Source organism: Hyaena hyaena, unplaced genomic scaffold (assembly GCF_003009895.1).
Source record: "Hyaena hyaena isolate Hyena2069 unplaced genomic scaffold, ASM300989v1 scaffold_42, whole genome shotgun sequence".
In the NCBI taxonomy this organism is placed as follows: Eukaryota; Metazoa; Chordata; class Mammalia; order Carnivora; family Hyaenidae; genus Hyaena; species Hyaena hyaena.
The window spans coordinates 3,510,131-3,527,803 of NW_024080674.1; the positions used below are offsets into that span (position 1 = coordinate 3,510,131).

The 17,673-nt window shown below is 55.2% G+C and overlaps 1 protein-coding gene across 2 annotated transcripts in view; it reads right to left on the minus strand.

The window, feature by feature from the left end:
• Positions 1 to 17,673, minus strand: part of BCAS4 (breast carcinoma amplified sequence 4) — an 89,722-nt gene that overhangs the window by 63,478 nt on the left and 8,571 nt on the right. For both annotated transcript variants that reach the window (XM_039230034.1, XM_039230033.1), the window contains exons 2-3: positions 10,825 to 10,896; positions 1,208 to 1,309 (exon numbers count right to left, since the gene is read on the minus strand). In XM_039230034.1, the coding sequence (XP_039085965.1) occupies positions 1,208 to 1,309; positions 10,825 to 10,896 (174 nt within the window). The remainder of the gene's footprint in view (positions 1 to 1,207; positions 1,310 to 10,824; positions 10,897 to 17,673) is intronic.

Here is a 17,673-nt window from a genome sequence, read left to right on the forward strand (position 1 = left end):
TCTTCCTCTGGGACAGGGAGGGTACCGTGCAGCAAGGACAAAAATGAGATACCACACAGCTTAGGCCGGTGCTCAGCCAGGAACAAGGCAGGCGAGGCAGTCGGCTGTGGTGGGGCCTGGGGAACACGGGCCTTACCTGAGGGCCAGCTGCCACATGGCTCTAGAAAACTACAGCCCGGGGCTTAGAAACGTTCTCCTTCTGAATTTGGGTCATCCTCACCGGGGAGTGTATGTGTGTAAAAATTCACTGAACTACTCACTTACGATGTATGTGTTTCAGGGGCGCCTGGGGGGCTCAGTTTGTTAAGCATCTGACTTCAGCCCAGGTCATGATCTCACAGCTGGGGAGTTTGAGCCCCTAGATGGGCTCTGGGCTGACAGCTCAGAGCCTGGAACCAGCTTCGGATTCTGTGTCTCCCTCTCTCTCTGCCCCTCCCCAACTTGCACTCTGTCTCTCTCTCAAAAATAAACATTAAAAAAAAAAAAAAAGGTGTGTGTACTTCATGTATTTATACCTTGAGAAATACAATCCGGAGATTCAAGTATTTAAGGAAATATGAGCTAAGTGCTATCAAAGCTTTTGAATTTCCAAAAGAAGCTTAAAAGTCAGATATTTAGGGGCGCCTGGGTGGCTCAGTCTGTTAAGCGTTGGACTTCGGCTCAGGTCATGATCTCACGGTTCGTGGGTTCGAGCCCTATACGGGGTTCTGCGCTGCCAGTGCAGAGCCTGCTTGGGATTCTCTCTCACTCCCTCTTTCTCTGCCCCTCCCCAACTCGCTCTGTCTCAAAATATAAAAATAAACTTTTTAAAAAGTCAGATTTTTACAAAAAGTACCCTGATTTTTAATTTTTTAAAATGTTTAGTCATTTCTTGAGAGAGAGAGACAGAGAGACAGAGCACGATTGAGGGAGGGGCAGAGAGAGCCCGACCGCAGGGCTTGAACCCATGAATCATGAGATTATGAGCTAAGCCAAACAACCTGAGTCGGACGCTTAACCGACTGAGCCACCCAGGTGCCCCAGTACCCTGGCACTCTATATAAATTCATATTGGTCATAGCTTTTAAAATACCATGTAAGTAGACCCTCTTTCGCCACCAACCCCCTGAACTGGGTCTAACGCCCAATCAGCATTTCGGAAGAGAGGACGGGAGAGCCAGAACAAGCCCACAGATCTCGCAAAGAAAGCTCACTCTTCCCAACGCACCTCCAGCTGGTCCACTTTGGCATAGATGCCCCGCATTTCTGTCACCTTGGCCTTGAGGAGTGGGATGTTTTCCTCCAAGATCTGTGAGGTGTCACTCCGGATCTGAAAGAAACAGAACAGCTCACCAGGCCCTCTGCCCCATTCCCCCAGCCTCCTGCCTGCCTCTGGGGTCACTCAGGCTCTGCAGGGACCTCGTGGATGGCCACGATGCCGAGTGGCACCCCGCACAAGGCCAGGCCAGACCCAGAGGCAACCAAACTCAGTGCTTCTCGGGACCCAGACCTACCCAGGAATCATTGACTGCTGTTTCCCACCAACACCTGACAATACCAGTCCCAAACTAAAGGTCTCTGTTTTCTTAAAAAAATTTTTTTTAATGTTTATTTTTGAGAGAGACAGAGCATAAGTGGGGGAGGGGCAGAGAGAGAGGGAGACACAGAATCCAAAGCAGGCTCCAGGCTCTGAGCTGTCAGCACAGAGCCCAGCACGGGGCTCGAACTCACAAACCTTGAGATCATGACCTGAGCCGAAGTCGGCCGCTTAACCGACCAAGCCCCCCAGGCGCCCCAAGATCTCTATCCTTTAAACCACTCAACTGGAGCAAATGGAAAGATTCCAGATCTCTTCTCTAAACCCAAGTCGAGAGAAGTTGAGTTTTCACTGCATTGAAATTAATAATACTAACAAGTTAATAATAATCACTAACATTCATTAATGATGTTAATGAAAACCACAGCTGTCAAGTATCAAAGTGCTTCCCATTCGCAGACACCACGCTAGGCATTTCCCGCACACTATCTCATTTAATTTCTCATTTAATTTTCAATTTCTTCTGCTTGGAAGGGCTTCAGAAGTGGCCATGACCTTTAACAAAGCCTCGTCCTTCCCGCAATCACTGAAATCAGTGATTGGATTCTGCTTCTGTTTTACTCAAGAGCCAAAGATCACGCCAAACCCCTCCCTGAGAGATACAGACCCCATCTCTGTGTTAATCACGTCCTTGCAATTCGGGAGCAAATGCCGCTCTCAGAATATAGGGAGCGTCGAGATCCCCCAAGGGCCTCCTGTCCAATGCTGATTCCCAGGCCCCTCCATGTCTGGTTTGGGGTGCCTGAGGTCAGCTGGGAATCCGTGTTGTCAGCTAAGCCCTGAGGCCATGCTGGGGTTGGACCCTGAGGGCAGTCAGAGAACACCAGTGGGCACCCTGGGAGCCGGACTCAGCCTGGAGTCTGAGCTGTGTGACCCTGGGCAAGTCACCGCACCTCTCTGAGCCCTCCTGTGCTTCTCTGGACAGTGAAGCAACGGCAATGGCTCTGGCTTCCTTGGCAGGCGGTGAGGACAGAACATCCGGCAGAGTGTTGGGCACGGCTCGTCTAGGCGGCTCCTGACACAGTCCCCCGTGACCACCGCCTCCTGCACAGCCGCTGTGTAACCCTCCCCTCCCCCCACCCTGGATCGTGAGAAGCAGCGATTTGCTTCTAATGGAGGGGTCTCAGCCAAAATGACAGGTGCCACTCTGGAGACAGGGTTACACAGAGGACTGTCATTCCAGCTCGCTCTCTCTCTCTCTCGCTGGCTCGTTCACGCACACTCCCTGTCTCCCCCACATCTCTGTCACCTGCCTTCTCAGCCACCAGCAAACTGAGGGGATGGAGAGGCCCACGTGGCTAGGGACGGAGGGCGGGCTGCAGCCTCCCGCCGGAGAGCAGTGAGGCGCCACCGCTGACTCGGCTGGACCTCCCCGCGCCGCCCGGCTCGGCCACGCACACCCCCGACCCCCAGGCGCTGCTGAGGAGGGAGCCCGTTGTTTTCCGTCGCCAAGTTCTGGGACGCTGTGTTAAGCAGCAACACACAACTAACCCAGGCAGGCAGACAGCTCAGCACAAGGCTTTCATGTGACACATGCTTTGAAAACTATGCTTTTCCTCTTCTTTCTACCTAAATACATGAGACTTCCTGTGGTCCTCCTGGAAAGCGCTCCCACCGCCCCGCGGGGTGACACCCTCCTCCTTGCCCTGGTCTCAGAAGTGACCCCATTCCCTGAGTGTCCCCAAGTGTCCCCTCCTGCCTCTCCTCCGGTCACAGCGTTGCGGTTTCCCTGGGAGTCTGGCTCCAGTCCACCGTCCGGAATGTACTCCTGCCCCAAGCCCTGACGCCGGCGGGCACAAACGGGCCCCGAGAGGGCGACATCTGGCCTTAGTTTCTGCCCTGACCTCCCTGTGCCTGTTTCCTTGTCTATAAAATGGGCACCATACAAGTACTTTTCTTCAAAGAATGCTCTGGAGACGAAACGAGACCAACTACGCCTGGATGTGGCCCCCACATGCGCTTCGTGTGGCCCCCAGAATATCTCAGTGTTTTAAGAGGACTTAATTTCCAACTTTAAGACAAGCAGGGTCGCTATGAGAAATGGCTGATTCTAGGGCCGGGGCAGGGAAAGCAGAGTGCCTGGAGAATCCCGTAGCGTCCGAATGTAAGGGAGTGTTCCTTTATTTACCTAAACTTATTTTTATTAAGTAACCTCTATGCCTGGTGTGGGGCTCAAACTCACAACCCCAGGATCATGAGTTGGGGGCTCCACCGACGGAGCCAGCCAGGCACCCCTGTACGGGAGTGTTTAAAAACACAAAGGACAGGGGCGCCCGGGGGGGGCTCCGTCGGTTGAGCGTCCGACTTCGGCTCAGGTCATGATTTCATGGTTCGTGAGTTCGAGACCCGCGTTGGGCTCTGTGCTGACAGCGAGGAGACGGCTTCTGATCATCTGTCCTTCTTTCTCTCTGTCCCTCCACCACACGCTTGCTCTCCCTCTTTCTCTAACGTTAACAAAAACATTAAAAATAAAAGATAAAGGATGGGCCATGTCAAAGGAACACAGGAGCCAACGTGAAAGAGACAAATGGTCAAAGCTGGGACAATGTGGACAACAAAATACCTAATATAATATCGGACTCTGGTACCCAAAGCACAAGAACACGCCACAAATGATAGGAGAGCAGAAACGGCAAGGCCGTGTGGGAGCCACGTGCCAGACACGATGTGAAGAGAAGGCACCTCGCCTCCGCGGGTTCTCTCTAGAAACCCACCACCCCAGTCTCACCTGGAGAGAAACATCAGATGAACCCAAACGGAGGGACCTTCTCCAGAGCACCTGACCGGGGCTCCTCGAAACTGCCAACGTCATGAAAAGCAAGGAAAGACGGGAAGTGCCACAGGAGGCAACACTAAGCAGACGTGACGACTTCACGCGACGTGGGATCTCCTGTGGTGCTGGGGCGCCTTAATCCTGGACATGAACGGGAAACTGGCAGAATCGGGATCGAGTGTGGAGATGAGTGAGTAGCAATGCACCCGTGTTAGTTTCTTAGGTTTTTTGTTTCTTTAATGTTTACTTGAGAGAGGAGGGCGAGAGAGAGACAAGATCTTAAGTGGCCTCTGTGCTGACAGCAGGGAGCCAGACGCGGGGCTTGAACTCAAGAACCACGAGATCATGACCTGAGCCAAAGTTTGATGCTTAGCTGCCTGAGCCACCCAGGCACCCCTTGGTTTCTTAGTTTTGACAAAGGTACTGTGGCTGATGCAAGATGTTAGCCCGGGGGCGGGGGGACTGGGTGAGGGGCATATGGACACCCTCTGTACTATCTTTGCACTTTTTCTGCAAATCTAAAATGATTCCAAAATAAAATACATAAATATGGCTTCAAAATATTCCAGTGATTAAGTGGGGACACTGGACCCACATCCCCCAGGCATCAAAGGCCGGGCTGAGCCGTGGCTGCTTGCTCCAGGGGTGGGGGCCTGAGCTCTCGGTGTCCTCAGTCACCGCCCCTCCCTAATGCCTCACCCCTGCCCCTTTCACTCCTGTCCAGATCCTGCCTGGCTCCTGCGAGCACCGACACGTGTTACCCCTGATGGGCAAAAGCCCTCACATCTTCCATTTTGTTCCCCGCAAGGCCAAATTTCTGGAGCCCTCCCCGTCCCTGCACAAGGCTGAGCTCTGGAGAAATCGCCATGATTCAGTGAATGCAACAGAGAACAGAGAACTCCCGGCAAGGTCAGGACACAGCAGATCAAATGCAGACCTTTTATTTCTGCTAATTTCTAAAGAAACGAATATGGCGAGAACAAGGGCAGTGAGGAGGGCCTGGTCCCAGGAGCCACCAGGGCGAAGGGGACACTGCAGAGGGGAGCCTGATGGGGCGTGTCCCGGCCTCCCTCCAGCTCCGGAGGAATTCCAGGAAGAGAAGGTCTGTGGCTGGGCAAGGGCGCCCCTCTCCATTTGCCAAAACTGTGGGTAATGGGGGGCTGTCTACACCTGCCTGCACGGCAGGCTGTGTGTGCGGGGGGTGGGGGGAGTAGAAAGTAATCCCTGGGGTCCAAAAGGCCCCCAACCCTTCCTCTTGGTTCCCCCACAAGCTGGGAACCGTAAAGCGAAAATCAGGGTGAGGGGGGCCCCGATGCCAGTACTCTGTGAGCTTTCGCCTTGTGCCAAGAACCGAGCCTGTGAATCAGAAACTTGAACCTTTTATCTTGAACCTTTCAAGGGTGGTGACGCTGAGCAAGACAGAAAAACGAAATGAGCCGCCCAAGGTCGCAAGGCTACGGAGTGGGAGATGGAGGGCTGTGATCCGGGTTGGTCCGAGGTCTGCAGCCGCGTTCTGCCAGCCCCGGGCGGAGTCAGCCTACACCGTGTCTAAAACAACCAAAAGCCCACCCGAGCTAGGTGCCCGGATCTAAGGAGGTTTCCCTTAGAAACCCAGATTCCCGGCTTCTTGTGAAAAATCAGAAGGCCAGGCCATCCTGAGTCCATGCCCCGTGCGAGAGCGATCAGCCGGAGCTGGGACAGCCGCCCCCTCTGGTTAACCGCGGTCTCTACCACTCCCTGTGGCCACCCGGTGCCCCCCTCCCTTTCCAGGGGAGCCCAAGGAAAGCAACGCATTTCGCTTCTCACACCCGCTTCACATCATCACGTCACAGGCATCCGAGATGGCACGTTTTGTTCGAGAAGCACACAGAGAGGTCAGTGATGAATCGATCCTATTTGAGCGTCTGCCAGGATGAACCCCCAGCCGGGGTCATTGGCCTGGGGACCCGGCCCACCCTCCCCCAGCCTGGTCTCCCACCATCTCCCCAGAGGTGGCCTCCGGAGCCAGGAGTCTGGGCAGCGGATGTGGGGGTTATCACCGGGCAAAGACAGCCGTCCAAGATGATTCAGGGCCCCCAGGAAGGAGAGCCAAATGCACTTGACCCAAGAACACACACCAATGCCAAATGCAAGTGCTGGCCCAGGGCCAACAAGTGAGCGAAGGAAAGAGCCTCCTCCCTGCCAGGGGCGGGGGCTCCCAGGGCCCAGACAAGAGACCGGAACTGCAGGGGGCTCTGAGCAGAAGGCCTTACGAATCCTCTTCACCGTCACTGCCTCCTGGGCCTTCCATTGTGACAACAGTGACCCTAGGAGCCACCATGTACACAGAGCCTCATACGGAGCCGGCACCCGGCGAAGCAATTATTTTTAATTACTTTTAATGGAATGGAAATGACATACAGCCAAGTGCTCAGGCCTCAAGTGGCCAGTTGGACGCATTTTGTACGGATGTTCAAATCCATGTCACTGCCACCCAGGCCGAAGTGTGGAACACCCCGTCACCCCGAAGGCCCCTCCTACCTCCTTCCAGTCATGGCCACGCTCGCAAAGCTAACTCCCCAACACCGTGAATTCGTTTGGGCTATTTCTGAACTTCATATAATGGAAGCCACCACAGCACGGACTCTGTGCCTGCCCCTGGGCCTCAAGCTCATGAGACACATCACTGATGTCACGTATAGTTCATTCCTTCACGGTGCCGTGAGGTCCAGGGTGTGAAGAAACAACAGCGGATCGCCCCGTTTCTACAGCCGGTGGACACCGAGGTGCTTTCTGGTCTGGAGCACCCTGAACAGAGCTGCTACGGACATTTGGGCACGAGGCTTTGCAGACTCTTGTTTCCATTTCTCTTGGGTAATCATCTCGGATGACAGTCGCCAGGATGCAGGGTCGGGGCGTGTTTGACTTTAGAAAAATCTGCCGAACTGTTTCCGGACTGGCTGTGCCTTTTCGCGTCTCTGCCAGCAGGGAGATGAGCGGTGTGTCGCCCCACAGCCTCGCCTGCCTTTTCACTGCGGTCACCGCAGTGGACGTGAAGCGTGCACATCCCCGCCTCACCCGGTCCACACGGTAACTCTCTGGAGAGAGATGCCATCTGCAGTAGATTCAAGAAGGGCCACAAGTCCTTTCCATTCCTCCCATGAACACGTGGGGTCTGTGTCCTCTCCCCGTGGATCTGGGTGCGCTGTGTGACTGTTGTGACCAGTAAAGCAGGACAGAAGTGACACTGTCATACCCAAGTGTCTAGACACCCGGCAGTTTCCACTTTCCATCTGTTGGAATGTCTGAGCTTGGGAGGGCCTGATGCCACACGCCGGAAGCCCAAGCCAGCCCCGAGGGAGGCTGCATGGGGAGAAGGGATGCCCGCCGGTCCGCGGCCATCGGTGCTCCCAGCCCAGACACCAGAGAAGTGGGAGGAAGAGCCACATTGGACATCCCCGCTCCAGCAGGTGCCATATCCCCTCTGTGCCCTGCCCTGGCCCACGTACTAACTTGGTGGTCGTTTCACCCCACTACATTCTGGGGTAGTTTGATGCAGACAGAACCATGACCTCCATTTTACAGGGGAGAAAAGAAAGGTAGGGAGAGATGATGGGCTGTGCCCAAGACCCCGTAGCAGGAGTCCGAGCCTCAAGTGGCAGCAGTAAGCTCTCTATCTAACGTCTAAACAGGCGGCAGGCACAGGGCAGTGAATTCCAGTCACATAGAGCGATCAAGGACAGGCTGGCAGTGGACTTAATGCATCAGACAGGAAGCTGGCCTCCCGTTTCTAATAGCTGATTTGATCGGAAGGGGAGCGGCTTCTCTCTGGTCACCAGGAAGCTGGCCACTCTCGGACCTCTAACTTGATCACGGTTTCCAAAGGCCAAAGCAGGGAGCTGGGGACGATGGTGTGACATCACCTGTCCCTGCAAAGGCCCCCACTCATCCCTAGCTTGCATCAAAAGAGGAAAGGAGGGCCCAAGCTGGCCGCCTCTCTGTGCCATGTGTGCAGATGCACTGGGGAAACTAAGCATCAGCTCATGGGGCCTAGAGGATCTCCGTGATCTAAGTGGCATCAGCCCTGAGCACTGTCGCAGGGGCCGCAAAAGCATTGTTGCAGGCACATCTGTTAACGCAGGCACACTTGTTTGTGTAGAAACACGTGAGATGGTCCTCACTCCCGTGGGAAATGCACTCTCTTCCCTTTCTTGAAACACAAGACCCTCTCGGTCTGGTTTTATTTGCCCATTTTCAGTAGGACCCAAAATACAGAGAAACATAGCCTCTGCCATAAAACATGTGAGCATGTGACAGCTGTACGTGGCAGGTGGCCATGGAGTCAGGGGGCCCCAGGAGCAGTGGCCAGTGACAAGTGGAGAGCTCACGCGCCGTCCGCAGTGGGGCGGCCACGACGGCGCTCCGGCCAGCACCGGCCAGGTGGGGCCAGGCACCCAGGGGGAGCCAGATTCTAGCTCTTCCAAACAAGCCAGAAATCCTGATTTTTTTTTTTTATTTGCATGACATTCTATAAATGTCAGCAGTGAATTCCTTTTTCTTTTCCTTCCAGCAACAGCCAACGTATCTGCAGGCGGGCCTGGGTCCATGGGTCCTGTGGGTGATCTCGGTATTGCAGTCTTTGCATACGTGCGTCTCCAGGCTTGCAGCTGGGGGAGGGCCTTGGCAGCACTGCCTGACACCGTGCCCTCTGGGCGACACACACGGGCTCCCCTCCCCACGAGGCCTTGATGGTTTCAAAGGCAAGGTGGCCGGATGCCTCTTCCTACCCAGGCTGACTCCTGCCCCAAGCTCTCCCCTTAGGCGGATAGTGGGCCTCCTCTCAAGGAGGAAGGTGGCTGAGACTTGAGAACAAAATGTCCCTGGGTCACCAGTCCACCCATCTTCCAAATCCGCCCCCTGCCCCGGGCCCCCACAGTCCACACTGTGCCCGGCACACCATACCCACAGGCTGGTGCCTCTGTCTGGATGCCCGCCCTCCCCAGCGGCTAAAATCTTTCTGTTCCTCCTTCAAAGCCCCAAATTAATCACCACCCGCTCTGCAAAGCCTTCCCAACTTCCCAGGCAGAATCTTAACGCCTCTGCTTTTCTTTCTTTCTTTTTTTTAAACAAATTAAGTCTTGGGATCATGTGCTCAGTTCCTTCTAGACCCTCCCTCTTCAAAACCTTTGCAGTCTCCTTTTGCACCCTGAACACACCTTTAGGCCATTGCTTCCACACTGGGTGACAGCCCCGGTCACACACAGTGGGGTCCCCCCTCCCACAGAGGGGAGGGAGGCAGGGCCGACTTTCTTCGAATGGCCAGGCTCACCTCGGCCCCGAAGTCAGGGCAGGTGTCCGACGGCTGGTGATGAGGAAAGGGCTCTCAGGGCTGTTCCAGGTCTGTCTCGTTTCCCAGTGCCCGCCTGGACCCACACCCCGACTAGAAAGTTGGTTCTCAAGAGCAAAGCACACGCACGTCCTCTTGGGAACGTTTATGTCGTGTTCACCGTTGTGTCCCCAGGGGCCGGCACAGGGCAGGGCCGGTGAGTGAATGGCGGTGACACGGTGCCCATCACGCGGGCCTGCTTCAAGGAGACGTGGGAGGACACGGGAGACACACTTTGTGCCGTGCCTGGCGCCGAGTAAGTGTTCGAGAAACGTACGGGCTGTTGTGGCTACTGCTCCTCTGGGGAAACATTTCTCCAGACCCGGGCTTCACAGGGGCACAAATCTACCCCCACTGGGTCCAGCAGGGCCTCCTTGGCTCCAGAGAGAGGCGGGTCCTGGTCACAATATGGAGCTCTACCCTTCGGGCCCTCAGGCCTTAAACCGAGGTGGCTGGGAACTTCCAGAAAATTCTATGAGTGCTCCTCAGGGCCCCACGCCTGGCTAGCAACAATGCCGGGGACACAAGGGTCTTAGAGGAGAGTTTTGCGAAATGTGTAATGGAGGCCTTGTCTCCTGGGCCTGAGGCACCATCTTCCGTCTTCTTCCCCGCCCAGCCAAGAGGGTTTGATCCCACAAAACCAGGAAGGGGCAAAGGCAGAGGCGGCAAAGGGATCTGAGAAGGCACGTGATGCCCAACCCTGCCTCGGGCTACAGCCTGGGCAAGAGGCTCCTCCCAGGCCTTGCAGGCCCGAAGCCATTTCCTGGCTGTCTCCATGTTTGCCTGGCGGACCGCGCAGGGCCAGGAAAGTTAAATATAGTCTGAGCATCCCCGCTGAACGGCTCCCCGCATCGGTGCCCGAGAGTGCCACCTGGTGGCCCACTTCTGGCTCCTCTGTGGAATAGGAGCCATGTGGGGGGGATGGGCATTACCAAGATGGCCGCCTCGGGAAGCTTGGTGTGGAGAGACGGCGTGAGAGAGAGTGTGCGCTGCTGCCCTCATTCCTTCTGGGTGCCAATTCACCACCAAAATGGCTTCCCCAGAAAACTCCAGGAAGGACCTGGAGTCTGGCCTGGGCCTAAATCCACACCACCCCGGGCAGACACTCACCATGTCAGTCAGGCTGCAAAACTCTTCCAGCCTGAGGAGCATCCCCTCGATGGTCTCCTCCACCTCCTTCGCCTGAAAAGAGACAATATCCTGGAGATTAGCAACTGGTTTCCAGGGAGACTAACGCCCTTCACTTTTCTTTTTTTTTTTAAGCAAACTAAGTCTTAGGATTATCTGCCCAGTTCCCTTCAGACCTCCTTTCCCTTTTCAAAACCTCTCATAGCCTCGTTTAAAATAGTGATAATCACGCAGCGTTCTTGACGCCTGTGGACAGAGCCACAGGGGACCATCCACTCCAGGCAGCGTTCAAAGGAGATGGGATAAATGTGAGCACGACCAGAACACAGCTACCCTTACCACTCCATTGTTCAGATAAGGAAACTGAGGCTCAGAGAGGAGAGGTGGCCCTGCTTGAGGGCACAGAGCTAGCGAGGGGTGGGGCCGGGATTCCCACGTAGGTCTGAGTCCACAGCCTCAAAGCCTGCTCTTGACAAACTCTGAGAAATGCCTCCTGGGAAACACAATGGACAGTGAACACAAGACGCAGAAGGCAGAGAATATAAACCTATTATTCTTGTAACGGCACACAAAGAACGTACATGGCTTAACAGAAAGGCCTGGAATGATACAGACCCAACTGCCCAAAGTTAGGGGATGTACTTAACACTAAACGATTATTCAGTCTGAAATTCAAATGTAACTGGGTACCCATACTTTACCTGGCAACACTATTCACAGGGCTAACTTAGTCCTGGGGAGCACAAAATGGGGAATGGGGTCTGACAAGGGAGCCTTGAAGGGTCCCCAACTCCAAGTACTAGGGCTGGGCAGTAACTTCATGGGTGACGTAGGCGGGCCGCTGGGGCTCTGGTGATCTGAGGAGCGTCTGCCCAAAACCAGAACAGCCAGCAGCCATCAGTAGACACGCTTGGCCCTGCCAGAACCTTCCATCTTGCAAGAGAAGCCAGAAATTTTAATTTAATGGGAAATGTGCCAATTTTCAAAGGGTAGCACAAATTTAAAAACAAAAATTTTTTTTAACTCCAGGGCCAAGCCAAACATGACCGTCAAAGGGTCTGCCAGCCTACAACCCCACTTAAGTCCTTTGTGTAAAAATTTGTTTGAACCCTTATCTTCTCTCAAGTATTTACTATATTCATGACTTATAGCTGGGTTTTGTTTTGTTTTTATTTTTTAATTTTTTTAACGTTTACTCATTTTTGAGAGACAGAGAGAGATCGACACACACAGCATGAGCAGGGGAGGGGCAGAGAGAGAGGGAGACAGAATCTGAAGCAGGCTCCAGGCTCTGAGCTGTGAGCACAGAGCCCCACACGGGGCTCGAACCCATGAACCATGAGATCATGACCGAGCCAAAGTCCTACACTTAACCAACTAAGCCCCCGAGGCGCCCCTGTTTTATTTGTTTTAATGACCCAGTATCTAGGAAGAAAGTTCTCCTGGAACGTGAACCACTTTGTCTGACTTCCCAGACCACATCATTCTGCGCCAGGAAAGTGACACCAGACATTTCCGGGCAGGCCTACTACCTGCCCCCCCCCCCCCCCCCCCCCCCCCCCCCCCCCCCCCCCCCCCCCCCCCCCCCCCCCCCCCCCCCCCCCACTCGTCCCTGGAGATGTTTAGACAGTGCCAGAGCTGTCGCCACCACCACAGCATAAACGACTGTGCAGAAAAACATCTTTCCGGCTGGAGTAAAAATAGTACCAAGTTGCAATTTTAAACTCTGGAACCTTCATCTCACAGCTGGGACTATTTCTGTGCCTGAACGGGGGAGGCTTGACAGGGAAGGGGACCACAGCAGAGCGAGGACGAAGAGACTCACAGGAAGTTCTCTCCACCCCCCAAAAGGAAGATCACGGTCAAAAACGCCCTTACTGCACTAAGAGGGGAAGAAGGAGCCAGGAGGCCGCGGAGACGGGAGAGAGGAAGGTCGGTGGCTTCCCTTCTGCAGCAGAGGAAGGGAAGAGACGGGAGACCGACGGGCGGTGCTGGCCCCTCCAGAGCGCAGGCGTCCACACCCCAGACCCCAGGCCACACACGCTTAGGAAATCAAACCTGCAGAGGAACATGAAAGCCCATGGCCCAGCCAGATGGGCGCCTCCTTCTCCCGAGGGGCCTGAAGACAGCAAGCACATCTCAACCTGTCACAGGGGGTTCAGAAGGCAGGGGAGGGGGTGTCAGGCAGCCCTGTGTTCAGGGGCCACCTTCTCTTTTGCCAACATGTGACCTTAATTCAAGGGCTTACCCTCTGCATTTCAGTTGGCTCGCCTGTTAGCCACACCCACTTGGTAGGGCTGTTAAGAGGTTAACCTCACATGACAAATGTGGTTCAATCATTTACGAGTGCTGACACACAGTAGGTGCATAATAAGTGGTTGCTTTATGTATCTCTCTCCCTAGATAATAAAGAGTGGTTAATCACCATATAGGGATTATTTCATTCAACCCTCACGAGAACTTGATACAGGAGGGGCTGTCATTTCCCCCTCTTTCACGCACTGAGAAACAGAGGACCAGAGAGCTTAAGCCACTTGTTCAAGGTCACACAGCTCATATGTACCGAAGCCAGATTTGACCCTGAGTGCTCCGAGTCCAGAGCTGACGTCTGTAACTGCCGACAGGCTCTCTGGAGACGGGGAAGTGTGTCTCCTTTATGGCTGTCTGTCAGCTGTGGTCCCCACCCCTTCTCCCCCCTCCTAGTACCTAGGATAAGTACCCCAAGGCAGGAGAGAGTACAGAAAGCACCTGCTAGCTGGCCAGCAGAGGAGGAATGAGCCCCATGACATTCCCAACCAACAGGAAGGAGCTCGGGATTAGCCAAGCCACCGTGCCCACAAATCATTCGCGGGACAATTTTCTCTCGATAATCCCCTAAGTGGCCTCAGAAATGAGAGTCCTGTAGGCTGCAGCCCACACGCCTTTTTAACCGGCCCCTCAGCACAACGAATGCCGCCGTCATCCTGTGCAAACTCCCTGGGCATAAACTGTCCCCTCCCAGGGGAAGACAGCAAATGGCTCGCTCAGAGTGACATTCAGGGCACCGCCGGTGGGGACGGCAGGTGGGCGTGAATCATGGCCTCTACGTTCTCCTTACATAAATCTCCCAAAATGCCAATCCAGGCTTCCCGGCTGGGCCAGGCCACAAAACCAAACCAGGGCTGGCCCCCGCCCCTGAATGACAGGCGCACCCCCCCCCCCCCGGCCGTGGTCTTCTCCAAGTCAACGGGGCGGAGGCGCTGCTGTCCAGCTGCTCAAGGCCAATACCCGAGAGCGTCCTTGAGGTCGTCCTTCCGGAGCCCGCCCCGTCCACCGGGTATGCGGATCCTCTGCTCTGCCTTCGGACCGTAGCCCAAGTCCGGAGGCTTCTGTCCACCCCCCTGGCGCGGGCACTGTCCTCTCCCACCGGACCTACATCCTTCTTGGTCCCCCTTCAGTCTACGCCTCCTACTTCAGCCTGTTCCCTGTCAGAACCGACGCCCTCCTCAGCTGGAAACCCTCCACTGGCCTGCGTCACGGCCACCAGGGTGGCTACGGCCACAGAAATGGGGGGGTGACAAGTGTCAGTGAGGATGTGGAGCCACCAGACCCTCCCCCGCCACCGGTGAGATGTGACGCCGCGCACTGCTCTGGAAGCCAGCCCGGCGCTCTTCTAAGACAGTGAACGCAGAGTTGCCCCGAGACGCAGCAAGAAGAGTCAAAGGGGCAGAAAACGTGACGTTCTTACAAAAGCCGGTGAGGTAGTCATGGCAGCCACGACGTGGAAATGACTCCGGGCCCGTCAGGTGAGGAATGGACACAAGAAGCGCCACGCGCACGTTACGGAGTATTACACGGTAGTAAAAAGGGATGCCTGCCTGATACCTGCTACAACATAGACGGTTCTAGAAAACGTTAGGCTGCGGAAGAGCAGCCAGACGCAAAGGCCAGGCACGACATGATTCCTTCTATGGGGAATGTTCGGAGGAGGCAAATCCACAGAGGCCGAAAGTAGATCACTGGCTGGGGGTGATAGGGGAGGAAGACGGAGGGAAGAAGTGCTAACGGTCACGGGGTTCCTTTCTGGGGGGTGGGGGTGGGAATGCTCTGGGATGAGGTCATGGTGCTGTTCACACACCACGATGACTGGACTAAAAACCACTGAATGTACACTTAAAAATGGCAATTTTTTTATATTACATGAATTACATCTTAATTTTAAAAAAAAAATCCTCTCCTGCTCTCCACCTCCTTCAGCAAACACCTAATGGAGGCCTCGTTAGCCCCACGCCATCTGGAACCTCCATCTGCTCTCCGACCTCACCACCTGCAGCTCGCTCCCCACCAGCCACCCCAACCACGTCCTCGCCCCAGGGCCTTTGCACCTACCTGCTGTTGCCATTACAGAGAAAGCTCACTGCTCACCTCCTTCCAGCCTTTGCTTAAGCGTCTACCCCTCTGCCCCACCCCCCGAGGCCTTCCCTGGCCGTGCAGGCCCCCGTCCCCTGCCCTGCGCCACCTTCTTTCTGTCTTCACCTCCATCACCATCTAATGCCTCGTCCATCTTACCTGTTCCCTGTCCTCCTCCAGCACCAGAAGGAAAGCTCCGGGGGCTTTAGCGCCCCCCGCTGCACTCCCAGGGAATGCCCGGCACATAGTAGGTGCTTAGGCTTCTGACGACATCCCTCCGATTCCCTCCCATCCGCACACCTCTGGGCAGTCGGACTCCGCCACCCTCCCCCGCCCCCAAATCTGGCGTGGCTTGTGACCTGCTGTGGCCAACAGAACGGGTGTAAACCGCTCTTTGTGACACCCGGGTCCTGCCTCAAGAGACCCGGCAGCGTGTGCGTCACCCTCTTGGAAGGCAGTGGCCGTGGGGAGAAGTCCAGGCAACGCTGCTGGGGAGGCCGCAGGACAAGAAGGGCCACGCGGAGGAGAACCGAGGCGCCCCAGCCAGCGCCAACTGCCTGACGTGAGCGAGGCCACGTCGCAGCCCAGCGAACCCTCCGGTGGAGCGCAGGCCCGTGACCGAGCCCAGCAGGCGCCGCGGGAGCACAGGCGTTTGGATGAGCCCCGCGGACCCACAAAATCACGCATCAGGCGCCGTCATGTGGTAGTTGTTTTCTGCCACTAAGATTCGGGGCAGCTTGTTACCTGGCTATTGGTGACCAATACACTGCCCGGGGCATATCTGTTGCAGGAAAGGAAGGAAGGAAGGAAGGAGGGAGGGAGGGAGGAAAGAAAAACGAGCAAGGGAAGGAGGAAGAAACATACTCTCCTAAAGGAGCTACAGCCTAAGAACAGCAGCCTGAACGGCTCTGAGGCCCCACCCCTGCGCGGTGTGCTGTGCAGCCTTACCTACGCTCTGACTGTCTCTGTGCCTTGGTTCCCAATTGAAAATCGGGAGAAAACGGTCCCGAGACCGGTCTCGAGATGGAAGCTGAGGAGGGTCAGCTAAGTAAGCCCCCTGGGTTCCTCTCGGCGAGAGGCCACACCGCACAAAAGATGGGTGTAGCTGGGGCCTGACCGGGGTCTCCGCACTCAGATGGGACGCACACCTGCCGGGGAGGAGATGAACCCGAGGGGCTGTGTTTTCTGCACACTGCGGACTTTCTCTTTCTCACCTTCGAAAGAGACCTTGCACTCTTCTCTAAAACCACAGCAGAATAAGCAGGATCATGAACGGAAGTCAACACTCAGCTTCCGGCCAGACAGACAAGAGGGAGAGGCGGGGACTGCGGTCAGGAGGAGGCCCCTTCTCCCATCGAAACACAGCGGCTGCTAACTTGAGCCGGTGGTGAGTCGGGTGGAAATGTGCCGACCCTAATGTGTTCAAGACACACAGTGATCCGGGCGTGTATGCAAACCAGTGTGAAAACTCAGAAGTAACCCCCCAAATTAAAGCACACGAGGTTACCCAAACAACCCCGTCTACAGGCTCACTGTGGCCTTCACACCTCCGGCCTCTTTGTATCTTTAAAACACAAGCATAGGGGCGCCTGGGTGGCTCAGGCAGTTAAGCGTCTGACTTCGGCTCAGGTCATGACCTCGCGGTTCATGGGTTCGAGCCCCGCGTAGGGCTCTGTGCTGACGGCTCAGAGCCTGGAACCTGTTTCAGATTCTGTGCCTCCCTCTCTCTCTGACCCTCCTCTACTCACGTTCTCTCTCTCAGAAAAACAAAACAAAACAAAACAAAAACACAAGCATATGGGAATCGTCCAGATGAGGCATATATATATATATATATAGAAACAGAGACTAGACCAGGGAGGGTCATCGGGGAACAGAAGATAAGGGCATAGAGCTTCTTCTGGGGGTAACGAAAACATTCTAAAAGTGACTTGGCCCAGGGCCACTGGGTGGCTCAGCTGGTTAAGCGTCTCCCTTTGGCTTGGGTCATGATCTCACGGTGTGAGTTCAAGCCCCACCCTGGGCTCTGTGCTGACAGTACGGAGCCTGCCTGGGACTCTCTCCCAGCCTCTCCCTCTGGCCCTCCTCCACTTGTTCTCTCCCTCTCTCTCTCTCTCCCAAAAAATAAACTTAAAAAAAGAAAATTGATTGGGTTAATGGTTGCACAACTCTGTGAATAAACAAAACATCATTGAATTGGGGGCGCCTGGCTGGCTCGGCCGGCTAAGCGTCCAACTTCAGCTTAGGTCATGATCTCGAGGTTCGTGAGTTCGAGCCCCGCATCGGGCTCTGTGCTGACAGCTCAGAGCCTGGAGACTGTTTCAGAGTCTGTGTCTCCCTCTGTCTCTGACCCTCCCCTGCTTACACTGTCTCTCTCTCTCTCTCTCTCAGAAATTAAAAAAAAAACAAAAAACAAAAAAACCCCGCAGGTACCTTGGGCCT